At 40.7% G+C, this 16,666-nt stretch overlaps 1 protein-coding gene across 1 annotated transcript in view; it reads left to right on the forward strand.

Moving 5' to 3' along the window:
* The first annotated feature begins 1,180 nt into the window (after positions 1 to 1,180).
* PTCH1 (patched 1) overlaps positions 1,181 to 16,666 on the forward strand; it is an 81,596-nt gene continuing 66,110 nt past the window's right edge. Inside the window, 2 exon segments of the mRNA XM_043977732.1 lie at positions 1,181 to 1,600; positions 3,642 to 3,834. Coding sequence (XP_043833667.1) covers positions 1,181 to 1,600; positions 3,642 to 3,834 — 613 coding nt within the window.

A 16,666-nucleotide genomic window follows, 5' to 3' on the forward strand; every position in this document is an offset into this window, starting at 1 on the left:
ATTTGCTACAGCTTGAGGCCAAGGTGCCTGTGAATAGATTTTCTTTTTAGGAGTTTCAGAAATTGTTTAAGCGCTTTAAAAAAATATTACTTTTTTGTACATTGCGAGGTGTGTGTGTGTGTGTGTGTGTGTGTGTGTGTATGTGTGTGCAAAAAAAAGCGTCTCATAAAAAGAAGACACTTTTGAAAAGAAAAGGAAGGGGGGGAGCATTCCTTAATGGAAGTATTGCATGCAAGAAGGTTGGAGCTCTTTAAGGCTCCCCTTGAAGCTGGGGATGCACACACTAGGGTTGCCTGCCTGGGTGGTCTCTCTACTTTGGTGAGCTGTTGCTAAGCAGCTAATAATAGTCATGTTTGCTGAGTAATTTCTGCCCTCCTTGAGCCAATCGCATTGCAGAAATCCTAGCCATCTGACAGCCCCAGGGGCGGGAGCTCCAGCCTTTTTCTCTCTCGCTGGCTCTCTCCCCCTCCACCCCCTCCCCTCCTCCTCCTCTTTCTCCAAATGGAGAGAGTTCTTTTTTTTCTTCTTCCATCTCATCTATTGAATCAAGGAGCTGCTGCTGCTTGCTGCACACACACAGACTGGAGTCCCAAAGTCCCGGGAGTCAGAGACCAGCGCTGCACTGAAACAGAATGGTACAGCGAGTCCGCAAGGAGCAGAAGCCAGAGCCAGAGTCGAAGGAGCAATCACAGCAGCAGCCTCCGCCTCCAGCAGCAGCACCAGCAAGAGCAGGAGCAGCAACTCCCCAGCAGCACTGAGAAGAGCAAAGAAAGCTCGGATTCTGCCGTGGTTTTTTGCTTTCTTCCCGGAGAACCAACTCAAGAAAAGGAGCCGAGGAAGAAAATCCCGGTGGTGGGATCTCTGGGGGTTTCCTCTCATTTTCTCAAGTAAAAGGGTCTGGAAAAGGGGGCAAACGAGGAGTGGACGAAGTGGTGGGGGGGATTGTTTGGTGGTGGTGAAGGAGACACCGGGGGGAGGGGGGGCAAGCAGGAAAGAGAGAGGCTCGCCCCCCGTGCGCGCACACACACATACGGATCCCTCTCACCCTCTTCACTAACTGGATGTGGGAAGCGGCCGCAGCAGAGACCTCCGGATCACCACGAAATGTTGCAATGGAAGGCACAGGTCCTGACTCTTCTCCAACGGCAGCAGCGGCAGCAGCAGCAGCAGCCCCCGCGGTATGAGGAGGTCTGTCAGCAGCAGCAGCAACCACAGCAAAAGCCGGAGCCACCCGCAGAAAGAAGCGTTCTCCGGAGCCTACTCCCCGGCATCACCAGCCAGCTCCAGCAGCGCGCCGTGGTGGTGGTGGTGGGGGAACCGAGACAAGCCAGCCCGCCTGATGCGGGAGCAGCAGGGGCAGCTCAGTCACCGCGGCGGCGGCGGCGGCGGCAACATGGCCTCAGCTGTTAACATTGCGGAGCCTGAGAGCGGCGGCGGCGGCAGCGGAGGCTGCAGCAGAGACCCCGATCTGCCTGGGGGAAACGGCAGCAGAAGGCGGAGAAGGACCGGGGGGAGCCGACGCGCCGGAGCACCAGACCTGGAGTATCTGCAGCGGCCGAGCTACTGCGATGCGGCTTTCGCGTTGGAGCAGATTTCTAAGGTGCATTTCTGTCTTTCTTCTCCCTCCTTCTGGACCTCCCCCCAGCATCCCTTTCCCTCTTTCCACCTTCCCCTCTTTTTCTTTGGAAGCACCCACACGCACACACACTCACCTCTCTTGGGAAAATAGACTAGGGGAATTGAAAAACCCACACACACCCACCAGCATTGGAAGGAAAGGGATGTCTAACTTCTGCAGGGGGTGGAACTCTGTGTGTGTGTGTGTGTGTGTGTGTGTGTGTGTGTGTGTGTGTGTGTGTGTGTGTGTGTGTGTGTAACTGTGTAATGTGCTCTCCCTCACTATCGTACACTTTCTGGGTCATTCGAATTCTTCTCCCATTAAACCAATCTAGAAAAAGACTGAAGACTTGTACTGGCTCTCTCTCCCTCTGTCCTTTCTCTAAGATTGGCTTTTCTCTCTCTCCTCTAATGCTGCCACATTTCTTAACATATTTTGGGGGTGGGGGTGGAGGGAGGCGGGGAGAGGAAGGAGGAGGGGGTAGAAATAAAGGTGGTTTCCTTTTTTGGCAGCCCGTTTTGCTTTTGTTAAGCTTTGAGTAAGCGTGAAATCTCAAATCCCTTAAAAATCGCCTTTGAGGAGAGGGTATTTTTTCCTTCTCTTCTTTTTGACTGGTTTACCGTGATCGCCAGCTCGTAGGAAAAGTGAAAGTTGTAAACAAATTGCCACCTTAAATCTGCGGTGCAGGTCTGACTGAGTCGCCGGGTTCATTGTGTTCGTTACTCTTACTGAAATGTGTGGAATCCAGGAATTCCGTGTAAACATAATGTAGCAGAGAGAACCCCGGGTTGCTGATTCTGCAGAAGAAATATCTGCGAGAATAAACAACGCCCAGATATTTCCCTTTCCTTAAACGTTATTTTCCTTTCAGAAAGCAGATTTTTTAAAAATGCTTCAGAAGCAAGAAGGGAAAGGGGAGGGAAAAAAAACCCATGTGGCTGCCCTCTTCTGTTCACAAATATTGTGGTAACTTACAGATGGCTGCTCTACTTCTTAATTCAGATCACACAGCGTCTCCTAACTCTATGGAAATGAATCACGATTAAGCTATGATCTTGCAGCATTGCCCGCCACGTGGATCTTGCATTTTACTACAAAGTTGGTGTTGAAGGCTGTGGGAGCTGGGCTGAGGAAATGGCAACAAATCAAATTGTTATCAAATAGCATCCTTCCCCACCCCCACCCGCCCACCCCCCACCTCGCCATCCATTTATCCTCACCATCCCTGAGATAAAACAAGACCTGAGGGGAAGAGGGGAACCAGGTGTTTATTCTTGTGGTCGTAGTTCTAGCTGGTTGTAATTCTTGTATATTAATTTTCCCTGCCGCTACCCCCCCTCCCATTGTAAATATTCTAAGTATGAATGATTTCTTTCCCCAGGACCAAGATCGGTAACACACACACACACACACACACACACACACACACACATACACACACACACACACACACACACACACACACACACACACACACACACACACACACACACACACACACCCGCCTCGTTCCCTCCCCTCAGCCACCCCTGGACTTGTAGAGTCCCAGAAGGAGGTGCTTAGAGGGACGCTCACTCACGGTGCTGATACAGATTTCACTCTGAAACCAGGGTTTGATTTATGAATAACTCTCTCGTCCCACTCCCACACCCCGCCCCTCCGGCCAAACTCTCACCTTATTCCTCACCATGCTTTCAGAAGGGACCAGTCCAACATTAGCAAGTGCCCTTGTGCTTGGGTTAACCATTTCATTCACCCTTTTACTTACACTGTGGAAATTATTTGCTAATGTACTCGAAATTCATGTTATTCTCTTTCCCACTCCGAACAAATCCTTGCCACTTCCAGCAAATCCACCTCGGCTCTCCCAAGTCCAACCAAAAGACTGAGTGTGAATATGTGTTTGGGGCGGGGGTGATAAGGGAGAGGCGTGCCCCCAAAGCACAAACATCTTTGTACACGGTGCATTAAATGTACATGGTGATTTCGAAGCACTTATTCCTAATATTTGCTTGCATTCTAGGGGAAGGCTACCGGCAGGAAAGCGCCGCTGTGGCTGAGAGCGAAGTTTCAGAGACTATTATTTAAACTGGGTTGTTACATTCAAAAAAACTGCGGCAAGTTTTTGGTTGTGGGCCTCCTTATATTTGGGGCTTTCGCTGTAGGATTAAAGGCAGCTAATCTTGAAACCAACGTGGAAGAGCTTTGGGTAGAAGGTAAGAGACCCAGCACATTGTATTGCTTCCTTTTATTTTCTTTCAATTGATAAAGATATTTACGAGACTATACCTAAAGTCTTTTTTAAAAATCCTCCCTACACCAGGGGGAATTGTTTATTGTTTAGCAGTTTGGCCGGATGCCAGATAAAACCTACAAAGAGTTTGCTGTAATCTATTCTGGTCCACAGTGTTTTGCTAGGTGGTGTGGGAGATTGTGTGGAGAGCAAAAGGTGGGGGTGAAGGGGGGGGAGAGAAGGCTTGCAGCTCCTTGGGTTAAACCATTTTTAGGGGGGAAGTATCTTGGGATTGATTTTGGTGTTGAGTTTTTTCTTTCAAATCTGGAGAGACTTTAATGAAAAAAGTTCTTTTTTCTTTTATACTACATTCATCTCCATAAATCTCCCCTTTCCTCTCTTCTTCCAAAAAAGACATGAAAGTGGGGGAAGAAAGACCACCCCTCCGCCATTTTGGGAATGAGTGTATCCCCAGCAGCAGAGGCAGCCGCTGCCGCTGGAGCTGCTGGAGGAGGGAGAACGTGATGAGCGCAGGCCTGCAGAGGCTGCGTGTGTGGTCCTGGTTTTGGACAGCTTTCAACTCTGGGGGAAAAAAACATTTGTCTCAAGGTTAAAAAAGAGAGAGAGAGGAAAAAAAGTAAAGCACAGAACTGGAACGCATGTTTGCAAAGTAGATTAATGTTTCCTCACGGGTGGGGGCTTATTTAATGGAATTATATCGTAGAAAGTTGCATTTTGTAGGGAGAAAGAAAAAATGTAAGGAAGCACGTTTATAGGATGAGCCACCCAAGCTCTCTGAGGAGTTCTACCAGTCTTATATCCACATTCCATAATTTGGGAGTTTCCCTGTGAGGCTTCTTTTTAAGTCAGTTGTAAATCCTCAATAGACACATCGATGAAGACTGAAACATTTTACATTCTTTTATTGATACTATTTAGATAACACATGGTGGGTTTTTCCTTGCTGTGAATACTTTCTGTTGTTTGAAAATTTTGTAATAAATATTACTTTTGGCCAGGTCTTCAACTAACAAAGGGAACTTTAGGCATTTTGCCATCTTTTTCAGGCACACACATATACACACAAAGCCTTTCTTCATAAGTACCCTGATAAGTGAGGCAAAGCTGGATTTATAGAACTTATCTGGATACTTGTTTCAGTTACCCTTTTCAAAATGCCAGTGTGGACTTGACTTGAGATTTTTGCTGCCAGTTAGTCTTGTTCAAATGGCTATTTTTGCTCTGACCTACTATGATGGCTTGTGGTATGGAACTGCAAAATGAAATACAATAGAAAATTAAGTGGACAATTAGTGAGACCATGATAAAAACACTTTTACCTAAAATTTTCCAATTATTAACAAAAATTATTTGGATCAAAGCCAGCAAATAATTACCTAAATGTCATTTAGTTTGTACATTTAGTTTAGACATTTTAAAGACTGAGAAAGCCAAAGGAGTCAGTTGATAAGAGGATTTAGATCAGCAAGGGACTTTAGAGACCATATAGTCTGATTCGTTCATTATAGTTGAAGAAACCAGATCCATACAGCCAATGTCACACAATGAATCAAGACCAATTCAATGGAAATATTGAATGCATGATGCTAGGTACTGTAAAAGATCAGAAGTTTAGATACAGTCCATGCCCTCAATCTAGTTATAGAGACAAATAATTATATATAAAATAATTCAAAAATAATAAAGTGCTAAAATATATGGTGTTGAATAATTATAATTGCTTATATTTATAGAGAGGTTTGCAAAAAGTAAACTCCAATATCTCATTCGAGCTTCACAACAACACTTTAAGGTCAGTGCTATTATTAAACCCATTTTACAGTTAAGGAAATTGAGTTTCCTGACTTTAGAATATATTTCTTTAGAGTAGGACTTACTCTATTCTTTCTATTTGTTTGCACAATGCCTGACACAGGAGGCTTTTAATAAAAATTGATTGGTTCATTGATTGAGGCTAATTGCACTGAATCTGAAAATTTAAAAACTTACTTATTAGTATAGAGTACAACAATACTTTAGGAACTAGAAGATACAAAGTTTAGGTAAGATATGGAGCCTCCTATCATAGAGATTATAATTTAGTACAGTGGTCCCTGAATTTTTTTGTTCCTTGAACCCCTTTCAAACAACAAAAATGTGTTTTGAATCCCTAGGGTAATTTAATATACTACTCATTCTTCAATTATTTAAGGCACTATTTTTTTTTTTTTTGGTGAGGCAATTGGGGTTAAGTGACTCACCCAGGGTTACACAGCTAGTAAGGTTCAAGTGTCTGTATCCAGATTTGAACTCATGTCCTCCTGACTCCAGTGCCAGTACTCTATCCACTGCGCCACCTAGCTGCTCCTATTTAAGGCACTATTAAAGAATTTTAGTGCCACTGGTTTAGTGGAACAATGTAATAGTTTATAAAGGCTTCATGGAAGAGGGCCATAAGTAGAGAAACAGAGTGTGTTGTAGGCAGAGGAAATAGCATGAGCAAAATCAGAGAGGCAAAAGGCAATGTTGCCTGTGTGGAGGATAGTGTGGATGACAGTATTGAAGTACATGCTGAATGTTAGAGGGTAGAGAAAAATTAACTTGCATAGGTAAGGTAGGGACAAGATTATGAAAGGCTTGAAAAGCAAAAAGAAGAATTTTAATTTAAACTTAAGCATTAGGGAGTTATTATAGATTCATAATCAAGGGAGAGTTGGTCAGAAATGAAAATACTCAAATGTGTTATTATAGTTATCACCTAATATATGCAGCAGTATTGTTTTAGTAGACATATAACATAATTATACTGTCTATAATATCATAGAGGCATCAAGGTTTAGTGGATAGAAAGCTGGCCTTGGAGCCTGAAATATTTGAGTTCAAGTTTGGCTTTACAACTAGCTGTGTGCCTTTGGCTAAGTTATTGACCACTCAGTGCTCTGAGAAACTCTCTAAGACTATAAATTAGAAAGAAGGTGTTGACCTGTACTGATAGGAGCTTCTTCATCTGGGAATTAATGAAATCACAGGTCCAATCTGAGTTCTAGTTCATTATGTTACAGAATCATAGATATAGAACTCTACATCTAGTTCAACTCTTTCATACACAGAGGTGTATATTACCTTACTAATTGTCCACTTAATTCTCTAGAGTATTTCACTTTGCAGTTCCATACCACAAGAAACTGAGGCCCACAGCTAAGTGATTTAACCAAGGTTACACAGGTAATAAATAAAAAAGAGCCCTTATTTGAAGCCACTTCCTCTGACTCTAAATCCAATTCTCTCAGGCTTCTCCAACTGGACGGCCTACTGGCACCACAAACTCAATATGTGTCTTAACTGAATTCATAATATTGCTACTCTAAATATGAACTTCTTTTTAACCTCACTAGTTCTGTCAAAGGGATTACCGTTCATGCTCAAAATCTTTGACTCTATCTTTGACTCTTGCTTCTTCCTCGCCTCTCATATTCAAACAGACTTGTCATTCCACCTCCAAAACATTTTTTGAATGCGAACTTTCCTTTCTCTTTCCAGTTGTAGCTATTACTGTAATCCAGGCCTTCAATATTATCCATCTGGAAGGAACTGTTGCACCATCAACCTTTTGTCTTATCTCTCCTTTCCATTTAAGAGTCTTCAGTGGCTCTCCATTACCTTCTCAAGTAAAATTCACTCTTCTTTCCATGATATTCAAGGCTCCTCATAACCTGGCAACACTTTTTATCTTTCCATTATTATTTCATATTATTTCAATGGATAATGACTAAGTTTCAGCCATCCTAGACAAATCCCAGCCTCCTCTTCACTGCTGTTAAACCTCTGTGTTTATAGTCAAGCTACTCTGTTTACCTAGGATAACCTCCCATCTTTGTCTAGTGGATTCCTACTCTTTAAAGACCCACTCAAATACCATCTACACTAGGAATCCTCAACTGGTTCCTTCTGGTTGGTAAAGGCCTTGTCCCACTGACCTCATATCACTTACATATCACTTTGTTCTGTTAGATTCTAAGGCACTTGTATCATATTGTGTATTGTACTCAAGTCTTTATCCTCCTACTAGATTAGAAACTCCTTGAAGGTGGAGGCATGTCTTATCTAAATTTTGTATCTTCCCCAGAGCTTCAGTCTTCTTCTGGTGTTTAACAAAAGACAATCATTTTATAAATATTTATTAAGCATTTAAGATGTGCCTGGCACTGTGCTAAGCACTTGTAACACAAAAAACAGTGAAAGATAATCCCTGTCCTCAAGGAGCTCACAATCTAATGGGGAAGGAAATCAAGCAAACAAATATGTACAGATAACCTACATGTAAAATAAATAGGAAGTAATTGAAAGAAGTAAGGTGCTAGAATTAAAAGGGTTTGGGAAGGCTTCTTGTAGAAGATGGGATTTTAGTTGGTACTTAAAAGGAACCCAAGAAAGGCAGGAGGCAGAGATCAAGAGTGAGAGCATTCTAGACATAGGGAACGGCCAGGAGGCCAGTGTTACTGGATTGAAGAATACATGGCAAGGACTAAGGTGTAAAAAGACTGGTAGGAAAAGTCTGTATTATTTATGAAGGACTTTGAAGGCCTAACAAAGCATTTTGTATTTGATCCTGAAGACTAGGGAACCACTAGAGTTAATTGAGTAGGGAGTTTAACATGATTGGACCTGTGTTTGTTTGTTTTTACAAAAAACACTTTGATCTCTGAATGGAAATTGAATCAAGTAAGGAAAGATTCTAAACAGGAAGACTTCGGTAGTACAAATGGGAACCTGAACCAGGGTGGGGGCAGTCAGAGAAGAAAAGGGGGCATGTTTGGGAGATGTTGCCAAGATGAAATTGATGGGCCTTGGCAACAGATTGAATATGGGGAGAAGGGGGTGGGAAATAGTGAAGAATCAAGGATGACATCTAGGTTATCAACCTTGAAGTACTGGGAGGATGGTGTTATCCTGGACAGTAATAAGGCAAGTTTGGAGGGGGGTGGTGTTTAAGGGGAAAGAATGATTTTAGTTTTGGACGTGTGGAATTTATGATTTCTACTGGACAGTATGAGATGCTTGAAAAACAGGTGGAGATGCAAGACTGGAGGCCAGGGAAGAGGTTAGGGCTGAATAGTTTTCTTGTTTTTGTGATATGAAAATGTGCGTGCTTATTAAATGTATTTGGGGGGAGCTAGAGGTAAGGGAGATTAGACAATAATGTTCACTAGACCCAAGACTAGATCACAAATAAGAGTTTGGCTGGAGTACAACATTTATTACTGATGAAAACAACTTTTCAACTTCTTAAAACATTTTCTTAAAATAAATTTAAGAGCTAAGAAGGACCTTAAAGATCATCACATATAACCCTCTCATTTTTACAGTTGAGGAAACTGAAGAGGCAATTTGCCCAAAGGCACACAGATAAGTGGCAAAGCCAGAGCTCAGTGTTCTTTCTACCATATCATGCTGCCTCTCAAGTGCTTCACTGGAAAGAAGTGCTGCTCTTGGATGTTTCATTTAAAAGAAGTATGCTTCCTAGTTTGGTCTTTATCTTTTCTTCATTAATTCATGTTGCTTCTTATCAGTACTTTGCTGATAACAGTTGTCTACAATGTTATTACATGCTCACACTGCAGTAATCATTATCTAGTGGCTCAAGGTCCTAGATCCTTAAGGAAAACTTTGTAGCTGAAAATGTAATATATAAAAATATTCTCTCCATATACCTCCCTCAATTCACCTTGATGCTTGCCACTGAGAACTTTCTCACTACATACTGTGGTGGCATACTCAAAATGATTTACATATGTCATCGCCTCTCCATTGCCTTGACCTCTTGTTTTGACATTTATTAGTCCACAGAATCATAGCCTTAGAGCCAGAAAGAATCTTAGAGTTCATCTAATTCAAACCCCTAATTTTGTAGATGAGAAAACCACATCTCAGAGAAGTTAAGTGACTTATCCAAGATTATACAGTTAGAAAGTGGCAAAGGTGGTATTAAAACTTCACTTCCAATTTCAAAACTTTCCCCCATAGTATATTATTGCTCATCTAGAAGAATCAATAATTTAATAAGTACATGGAAGCCTTGCTAAATGGTCTTCAGAATATTTTATGACTGATTCATTCACAAATATTCCTGACTATACAGAGAAATATCTAATTTCCTTATATAGTGAGTTTATTCCTGTCAGAAGTACATAGTATAAATATTTGGATCCAGAAATAAGAATTCCCTGATTTCCTAAACATCAGTGGAAATCAACTAATTAAAATGAAAAGACAGAGTCCAAGGTTAAATTTACATGGAAAATACTTCCATTTTTTACAGGACTATCAATGAATGGAGAAGTTTGGTTGAATTGGATGTGGTTTTTTTGTTTTTGTTTTGTTTTTTTAGTGAGGCAATTGGGGTTAAGTGATTTGCCCAGGGTCACACAGGTAGTAAGTGTTAAGTATCTGAGGCCGAATTTGAACTCAGGTACTCCTGACTCCAGGGCCGGTGCGCTATCCACTGCGCCACCTAGCTGCCCCTGGATGTGTTCTTAATAGAGATTGTATAAATGTGTTGGTCATGAATATGGGTACTATACAAATAATCTATATGATAGTCATTGCATATTTCAATGGTAAAAGAAGAGAATATAGCATGAGAGACTGTAGGGAGAAAGATGTTAAGGTACAGTTTGTACAATGATGCTTTACCTGTGCTGAAAGTGGCAGAAAATGACAATCTATTTGCATGTTATAAAAAACTGTTGCATCTGCTGTACATACCAATTTTATTCTCATGTCTTCCATATTAAATCTTTTTTTTTAAATACAGGTGGTAAACTAAAGGAATCTATTTCTAGCTTGGGTATTTTATTCTACCTTTAAGATTTGTTTGCTATACTGTTTTGTAAAGACAGTTTGAATATGTGAAGTACAATCTGCAGACCTACATAGGCAAGATAAAAAGCATACTTAAGAAAGATTTTTGTGACATTTGTGATAAAAACTCTTTGGTTTTCTTGCTTTGGTTATTATTGCCGTGTGTGTGTGTGTGTGTGTGTGTGTGTGTGTGTGTGTGTGTGTGTGTGTGGCAGTTGGGGTTAAGTGACTTGCCCAGGGCCACACAGCTAGTAAGTGTCTGAGGCCGGATTTGAAATCAGGTCCTCCTGAATTCAGGGCCGGTGCTTTATCCACTGTGCCACCTAGCTGCTCCTATTATTGCCTTTTAAAGTCTCACTACATACAAGAGACAATTGTGTACAAGTGAATTCTAAACACTGTATCATAGAATGTTAGAGTAGGAAACTTCCTCAATGGGAAACTAGTCCAATTCATATCTCAAAGGAATCCCTACTATAACATCCTGACAAGTATTCATCCTGCTTCTCTCTACTTGAAGACCTCCAAGGTGGGAGAGGAACCCAGCAACTATTGAGACAGCACATTCTACTCTTGGATAGTTGGAATTGTTAAAAAACAAAAAACTTTTTTTTTCTGCTATAAAGCTTAAATTAACTCCCTTCAACTCCTACACATTGTTCTTGGCTCTTCCCTCTGGGGCCGAAGAGGTCTAATTATTCCTCTTATATGTAACCTCTCAAATAATTGAAGACAGCTATCATGTCCTCCTTGAGTCTTCTCCAGGCTAAACATTCCCCATGCCTTCAACTAGTCCTCAGATGACCAGAACTCAGGGCCGTTGACCATCCTGGATGGGCTGGATGCTTTCCAGTTTACCAATGTTCTTTTTAAACCTGGCATTTAGAACTGAATACAATACTCCAAATGTTGTCTGAGCAAGACATAGTGCAGAGGGACTATCTCTCTTTGTTCCTAGAGCCTTTACCTTGAATCCAAAATCATGTTAGCTTTTTTGGGGGCTACCATATCACATTGCTGATTCATTGAGCTTGCTTTCCACTAAAACCTCTAGTTTCATTCTGTTGTGTTTTTTTTTCCCAGACAAAGTGTTCTCTAATCATACTTCCCCCATCCTGTATTGGTGAAGTTGATTTTTTGAATCCCAAGTCTAAGATTTTACATTGACAGAGTTAACTTACATCATTATGCACAGTGTCAGAATGTATTACAGTATTGTATTTTGCTAGAGGTATGATGTCTAAGGAATTAAAATTCAAAGTAACTCAAATTTTGAAAATTAAATTTAATGATGTTTGATAGGTTTCAAGGTAATATGGTTGAATACAGTATATACTATAAGCTATTGCATCCAAAACATATATGCCAATTTTATGAAGGGAGGTGTAATAAACAAGGATTTGAGGTGGAGACAAAAAGGGAACAGATAAAGTTTTCTGGCCAAAAAAAAAAAAAACCTTTTCCAGAGCTCTTTATTTTTGTCATTTTTCTTTGCTTGCCCCCATAGACCTTTATTTGCTCCAATTTATTTGGCTTTTTGTATACTTACTGGTACCAGAATGCCTTTGTCCTAAATCTTATCCTGTCAGGCAAAAAAAGGGGGGGTTATTATTATTATTATTATTTTGGTGAGGCAATTGGGGTTAAGTGACTTGCCTAGGGTCACACAGCTAGTAATTGTTAAGTGTCTGAGGCTGAATTTGAACTCAGGTCCTCCTGAATCCAGGGCCAGTGCTCTATCTACTGCACCACCTAGCTGCCCCAGGGTTTGTTTGTTTTTGTTTTTGTTTTTTTTTTAGTGAGGCAATTGGGGTTAAGTGACTTGTCCAGGGTCACACAGCTAGTAAGTGTTAAGTGTCTGAGGCCGGATTTGAACTCAGGTACTCCTGACTCCAGGGCCGGTGCTCTATCCACTGTGCCACCTAGCTGCCCCCCAGGGGTTTATTTTTAATCCACCCTAATTTAGCTTTTGGTATCTCCTTTGCCTTTTAAAGTTATCGGGGTGTTTTTTTCCCTTTCTACCCTAATACCACACTGCCCTTAATCACAAACTCCCATTCCATCAGAGGAAAACCTCTGATAGTCTTTCCAGTCAAGAGTATTTAGTGATTATTTAGTATTTAGATTCTTACAATTTGGGAAGGTAGATCTGTATAGTACATTTCCCATTCACCCCTAAACTGCCCCCCCCATAGAAGCTTGAAATGAATTTAGCCCAGGTCTTCTGACTCCTGATTCCAGGTCATCCCATTCCAAGTCCAGTGTTCTTTTTTAAAAATAATATGTATTGCCTCTAAAAGCATTTCCAAGGGCTTACTCTATAATAAGTAAACTATTATGCTCTCTGAGTTGTAAAGTTGAGATAAAATAGTCTACCTTCAGGGAAACTAAGAGTCCAGAAGGGGGATACAAGTAACTATCATGCAGATTAATATAGAAGGCTAAGAGAAGTGGAAACGACATACCATATGAAATATTAGGGAAGTCCCTACTGACTGGGTCATCAAGGAAGCTGCCTGCAAGAAGTGAGGTTTGAGTTGCACTTTAAAGGAATGGGAAGGAAGTCAACATGTGAAAGGAAGAAGAAAAGGTATTCCAGGCTTAGGGAACAAATTGAACAGAGGTATGGAGACAGGGGAGGGATGGTGAAATGACCAATTTGCCTAGACTACTGGAGGGAGTAAATTGAAAATAAGGCTGTGAAGTTAAGTGTGTCAACAGATTGTGGAGGTGGGGGGGGAAGTTTGCAAGATGGACAGAGGGCTTTTAAAGTTTCTGAGGAGGAGTGACAAAATAGAAGTAAGAAGTAATAACATATTTCTGAGGAAGAACAGCATGTGATTATTCTTTTTACCTGTGCTTCGCCGCGCCCCCCCCCCCACCCCCCATGGGACTTGGTCTATGATGTCAGCCATGTAAGGAAACTCCTGGTGAGAAAACTCCTTTTATCAATGCAGATCATCAGCTGCTCGGTAATTTATGGTATTAAAATATTGCCTGAGGGGCAGAGAGATTAAATGACCTTCCCAGGGTAACAGGGAATCCAGAGCTTCCTGACCTCAAGGCCAGTTCTCTAAACTCTATTTCTGGCCTGTGCTCAAAATTTCTTTTACTATTTTACTATCTTGTGAAATTATGCTATGCTTATTCTTAGTATCTACTTAGCCAAATAGTTCTTCTGGTTAAGGGGACATAGTGTAATTGGAAGAAAGAATCCTAGCCAATCCCCTTTGGGTAAGATCACATGAAATGAAGAATAACTTACATGGAGGAAACATAACAGTGAAAAAGAACCCTACATGTGGAAATCAGCCAACGTGGGTTAGAATTATGACTCTTCTCCTCAGGACCTATATGATGACCTCAGACAAGCCATTTAACCACTCTGGGCTTGACTTTGCCCATCTAGATATTGAGGTGGTTGGATTAGATGACCTCTCTAAAACTATGCCCTTGTACAATTATTATTCAAAATGGGGCTTCATTATCATGTGGATGATATGTGAATTAATGCAACAGCTTTCTTATTCAAGTGAAACCTGGCATTATTCTCTTAGAAATGCATGCAGTTTTTTGTTTTTGTTTCAATTCAACATCTTTTGGCTCCAGATTGGGGGGGGGTGTTAATGCAGGAGGGGGAGGTTGCCTCTGTGTGTGTGTGTGTGTGTGTGTGTGTGTGTGTCCTAACCAGATTAATATAACTGGGAAACATTTACCAAAATAAATAAAATACAAGATAGCCCAGATAATATTACATTTTAAAATTAATTTAATACGCGATCTACAGGGATCCTCAATCTCTATATTAGAAGCCACCATTCTATTTGAGTTTGACATCATTGCTCATGGGTTTTGAGCTGGAAAGGACCTTAGAGGCTGTTTGATCTAACTTTATCATTCTAATGATGAGGAAACAGACACAGAGAAGTTAAGCAACTTACCTGTGGTCACACAGAACCAGGATTCACGTTAGAAGGGGGCACCTCAAGGTAGATTTCCTCTCTTGGAAGATATAGCAGAATCTATTTTCTCTCCTAGCTGAAGCTGGAGAGAGCCATGGATAGTATATAAACTCTAGCGAGAACATCATTCTTGCTTTGGAAGATTCATAGATTCAGTAACATGTTTTGAAATCGTCTATTATCTTTCTTTCTGTTTGAATTAAGGACCTTAGTATAAAACTGACAGGACATGCTGGACTGTATTTTGGCTGCCGAAATTATAGTTCTGGTTTTCCTTCTTTTAAAAGCCCTTATAGGTCAGTGATGGTCTCAGGATAGGACAGATGTTTGTATTTTGAAACCTTCCTCTCTCAGGGCACCCTTACAAAAGAAGAAATTAATGAATACTTGGACATCTGAGTCAAAACACATTGTCAGAAGGAGTCAGCTCTGAATCGCCTTGACTACCTTCTAAGGTAGTGTTGATCTGTCTTTCCAGTCATGTCAACTCTTTGCGACCCCATTTGGGGTTTTCTTGGCAAAGATACTGGAGTGGTTTGCCATTTCCTTCTCCAGATCATTTTACAGCTGAGGAAACTGAGACAAGCAGGGTTAAGTGACTTGCCTGGGGTCACACAGGTAGTGTCTGAGGTTAAATTTGAATTCTGGTCTTTCTGACTCTAGATGAAGCTCCCAATCCACTATTGCCACCTAGCTGCCCCGAGGTAGTAAAATTCATCTATTATCTGAATACAGTGTATAACAAAATCTTTCGATGTATCTTGGGCTGTCAGATCTGTTGCATTTCGTAAGCATTCACATGAAATGTAACCACTTCCCAGCCCTGTCCTCCCAGTTAAAATAGGGGGGAAGGAGGAGATAAAATAAAGAATTATTTATTTGCATTTATTAGATTCTAATAATACCTTTTCAGTAATATATCAGTCTTATTGAAAATTTTGTTGGGGATAGAGTAGTTGAAAGGAATCCTCTCTAGTCCCTCTTCCTCCTAACCCCCCCCCCCTTTTAAATTAAAGTCAGTCTCATGTCAGTTCCAAAGAATACAGCTGACACTTTGAGCTGTAGTATTTTCACATTGCCATTCTTGACCCTTCAACAAGTTTAAAAGCTAGTACATGCAACTGGTTGTTTCAGTTATACATAACTCTGCTTGGAGGCTCCAAAATATGACAGCTTCCAGATGTATGAATCGACCGATCCGTTTGTTTAGATTATACTCCACAGCTGATGCCTAGATTAATGCTGGCTGGATAAAGCTATGGGAGATTTGTTTCTACAATGCTGTGTTTATATTTCATTTGGATTTCTCCTTCAAAGCTGACCTCCCTGTGACCTCCTGGAGTGCTGTCCACTAGGGTACTAGTTGTAACTTGTCTGATGTTGTTTTATCTAAGGGGGTTGTTAACAATTCAGCAGCCAAGGAGTTGCTTATATGTATAGCTTCTATTTATTCCATGACAGCCATTTCCCCCAATTTTGTTTTATTTCCTAACAGTTCTAAAACCTTAAGATTCTGCTAGGTATTCTAGATATCATTTGTACCTTGAGTAACAAAAGTATATCATCTATGTAATGATGCCAAAGAAAAATTTAACATTTGCTTACATTCTTAATAATTTTGCATTTATTGGAATGGCATAGATTTGATTAATTTAATAAAGCATTTTGGTGATCTCTAGCTACTATACTTTACTCTTTTCAAAGCCCCCAAGTCCTACTTATATTTCTTTTCTGTATATAGCAAAGTTCCGTGACATTAGATATTTAAAGGGTAGGTTCTTCTCTAAGATCATAATACATACATACAACATATACATGCACATATGTGCATATAAATGTGTGTGCATATTTGTATATATACACACACACACACACACACACACACATATATATATATAGTTTAACTCAAAGGCAAACAATTAGGCAAGACATTCCTAAATAGTTATCATATCCTTTATGATATTCTTGGACTTTACCAAATTGTTTCTTTTC

This window comes from Dromiciops gliroides, chromosome 1, assembly GCF_019393635.1.
Source record: "Dromiciops gliroides isolate mDroGli1 chromosome 1, mDroGli1.pri, whole genome shotgun sequence".
NCBI lineage: Eukaryota > Metazoa > Chordata > Mammalia > Microbiotheria > Microbiotheriidae > Dromiciops > Dromiciops gliroides.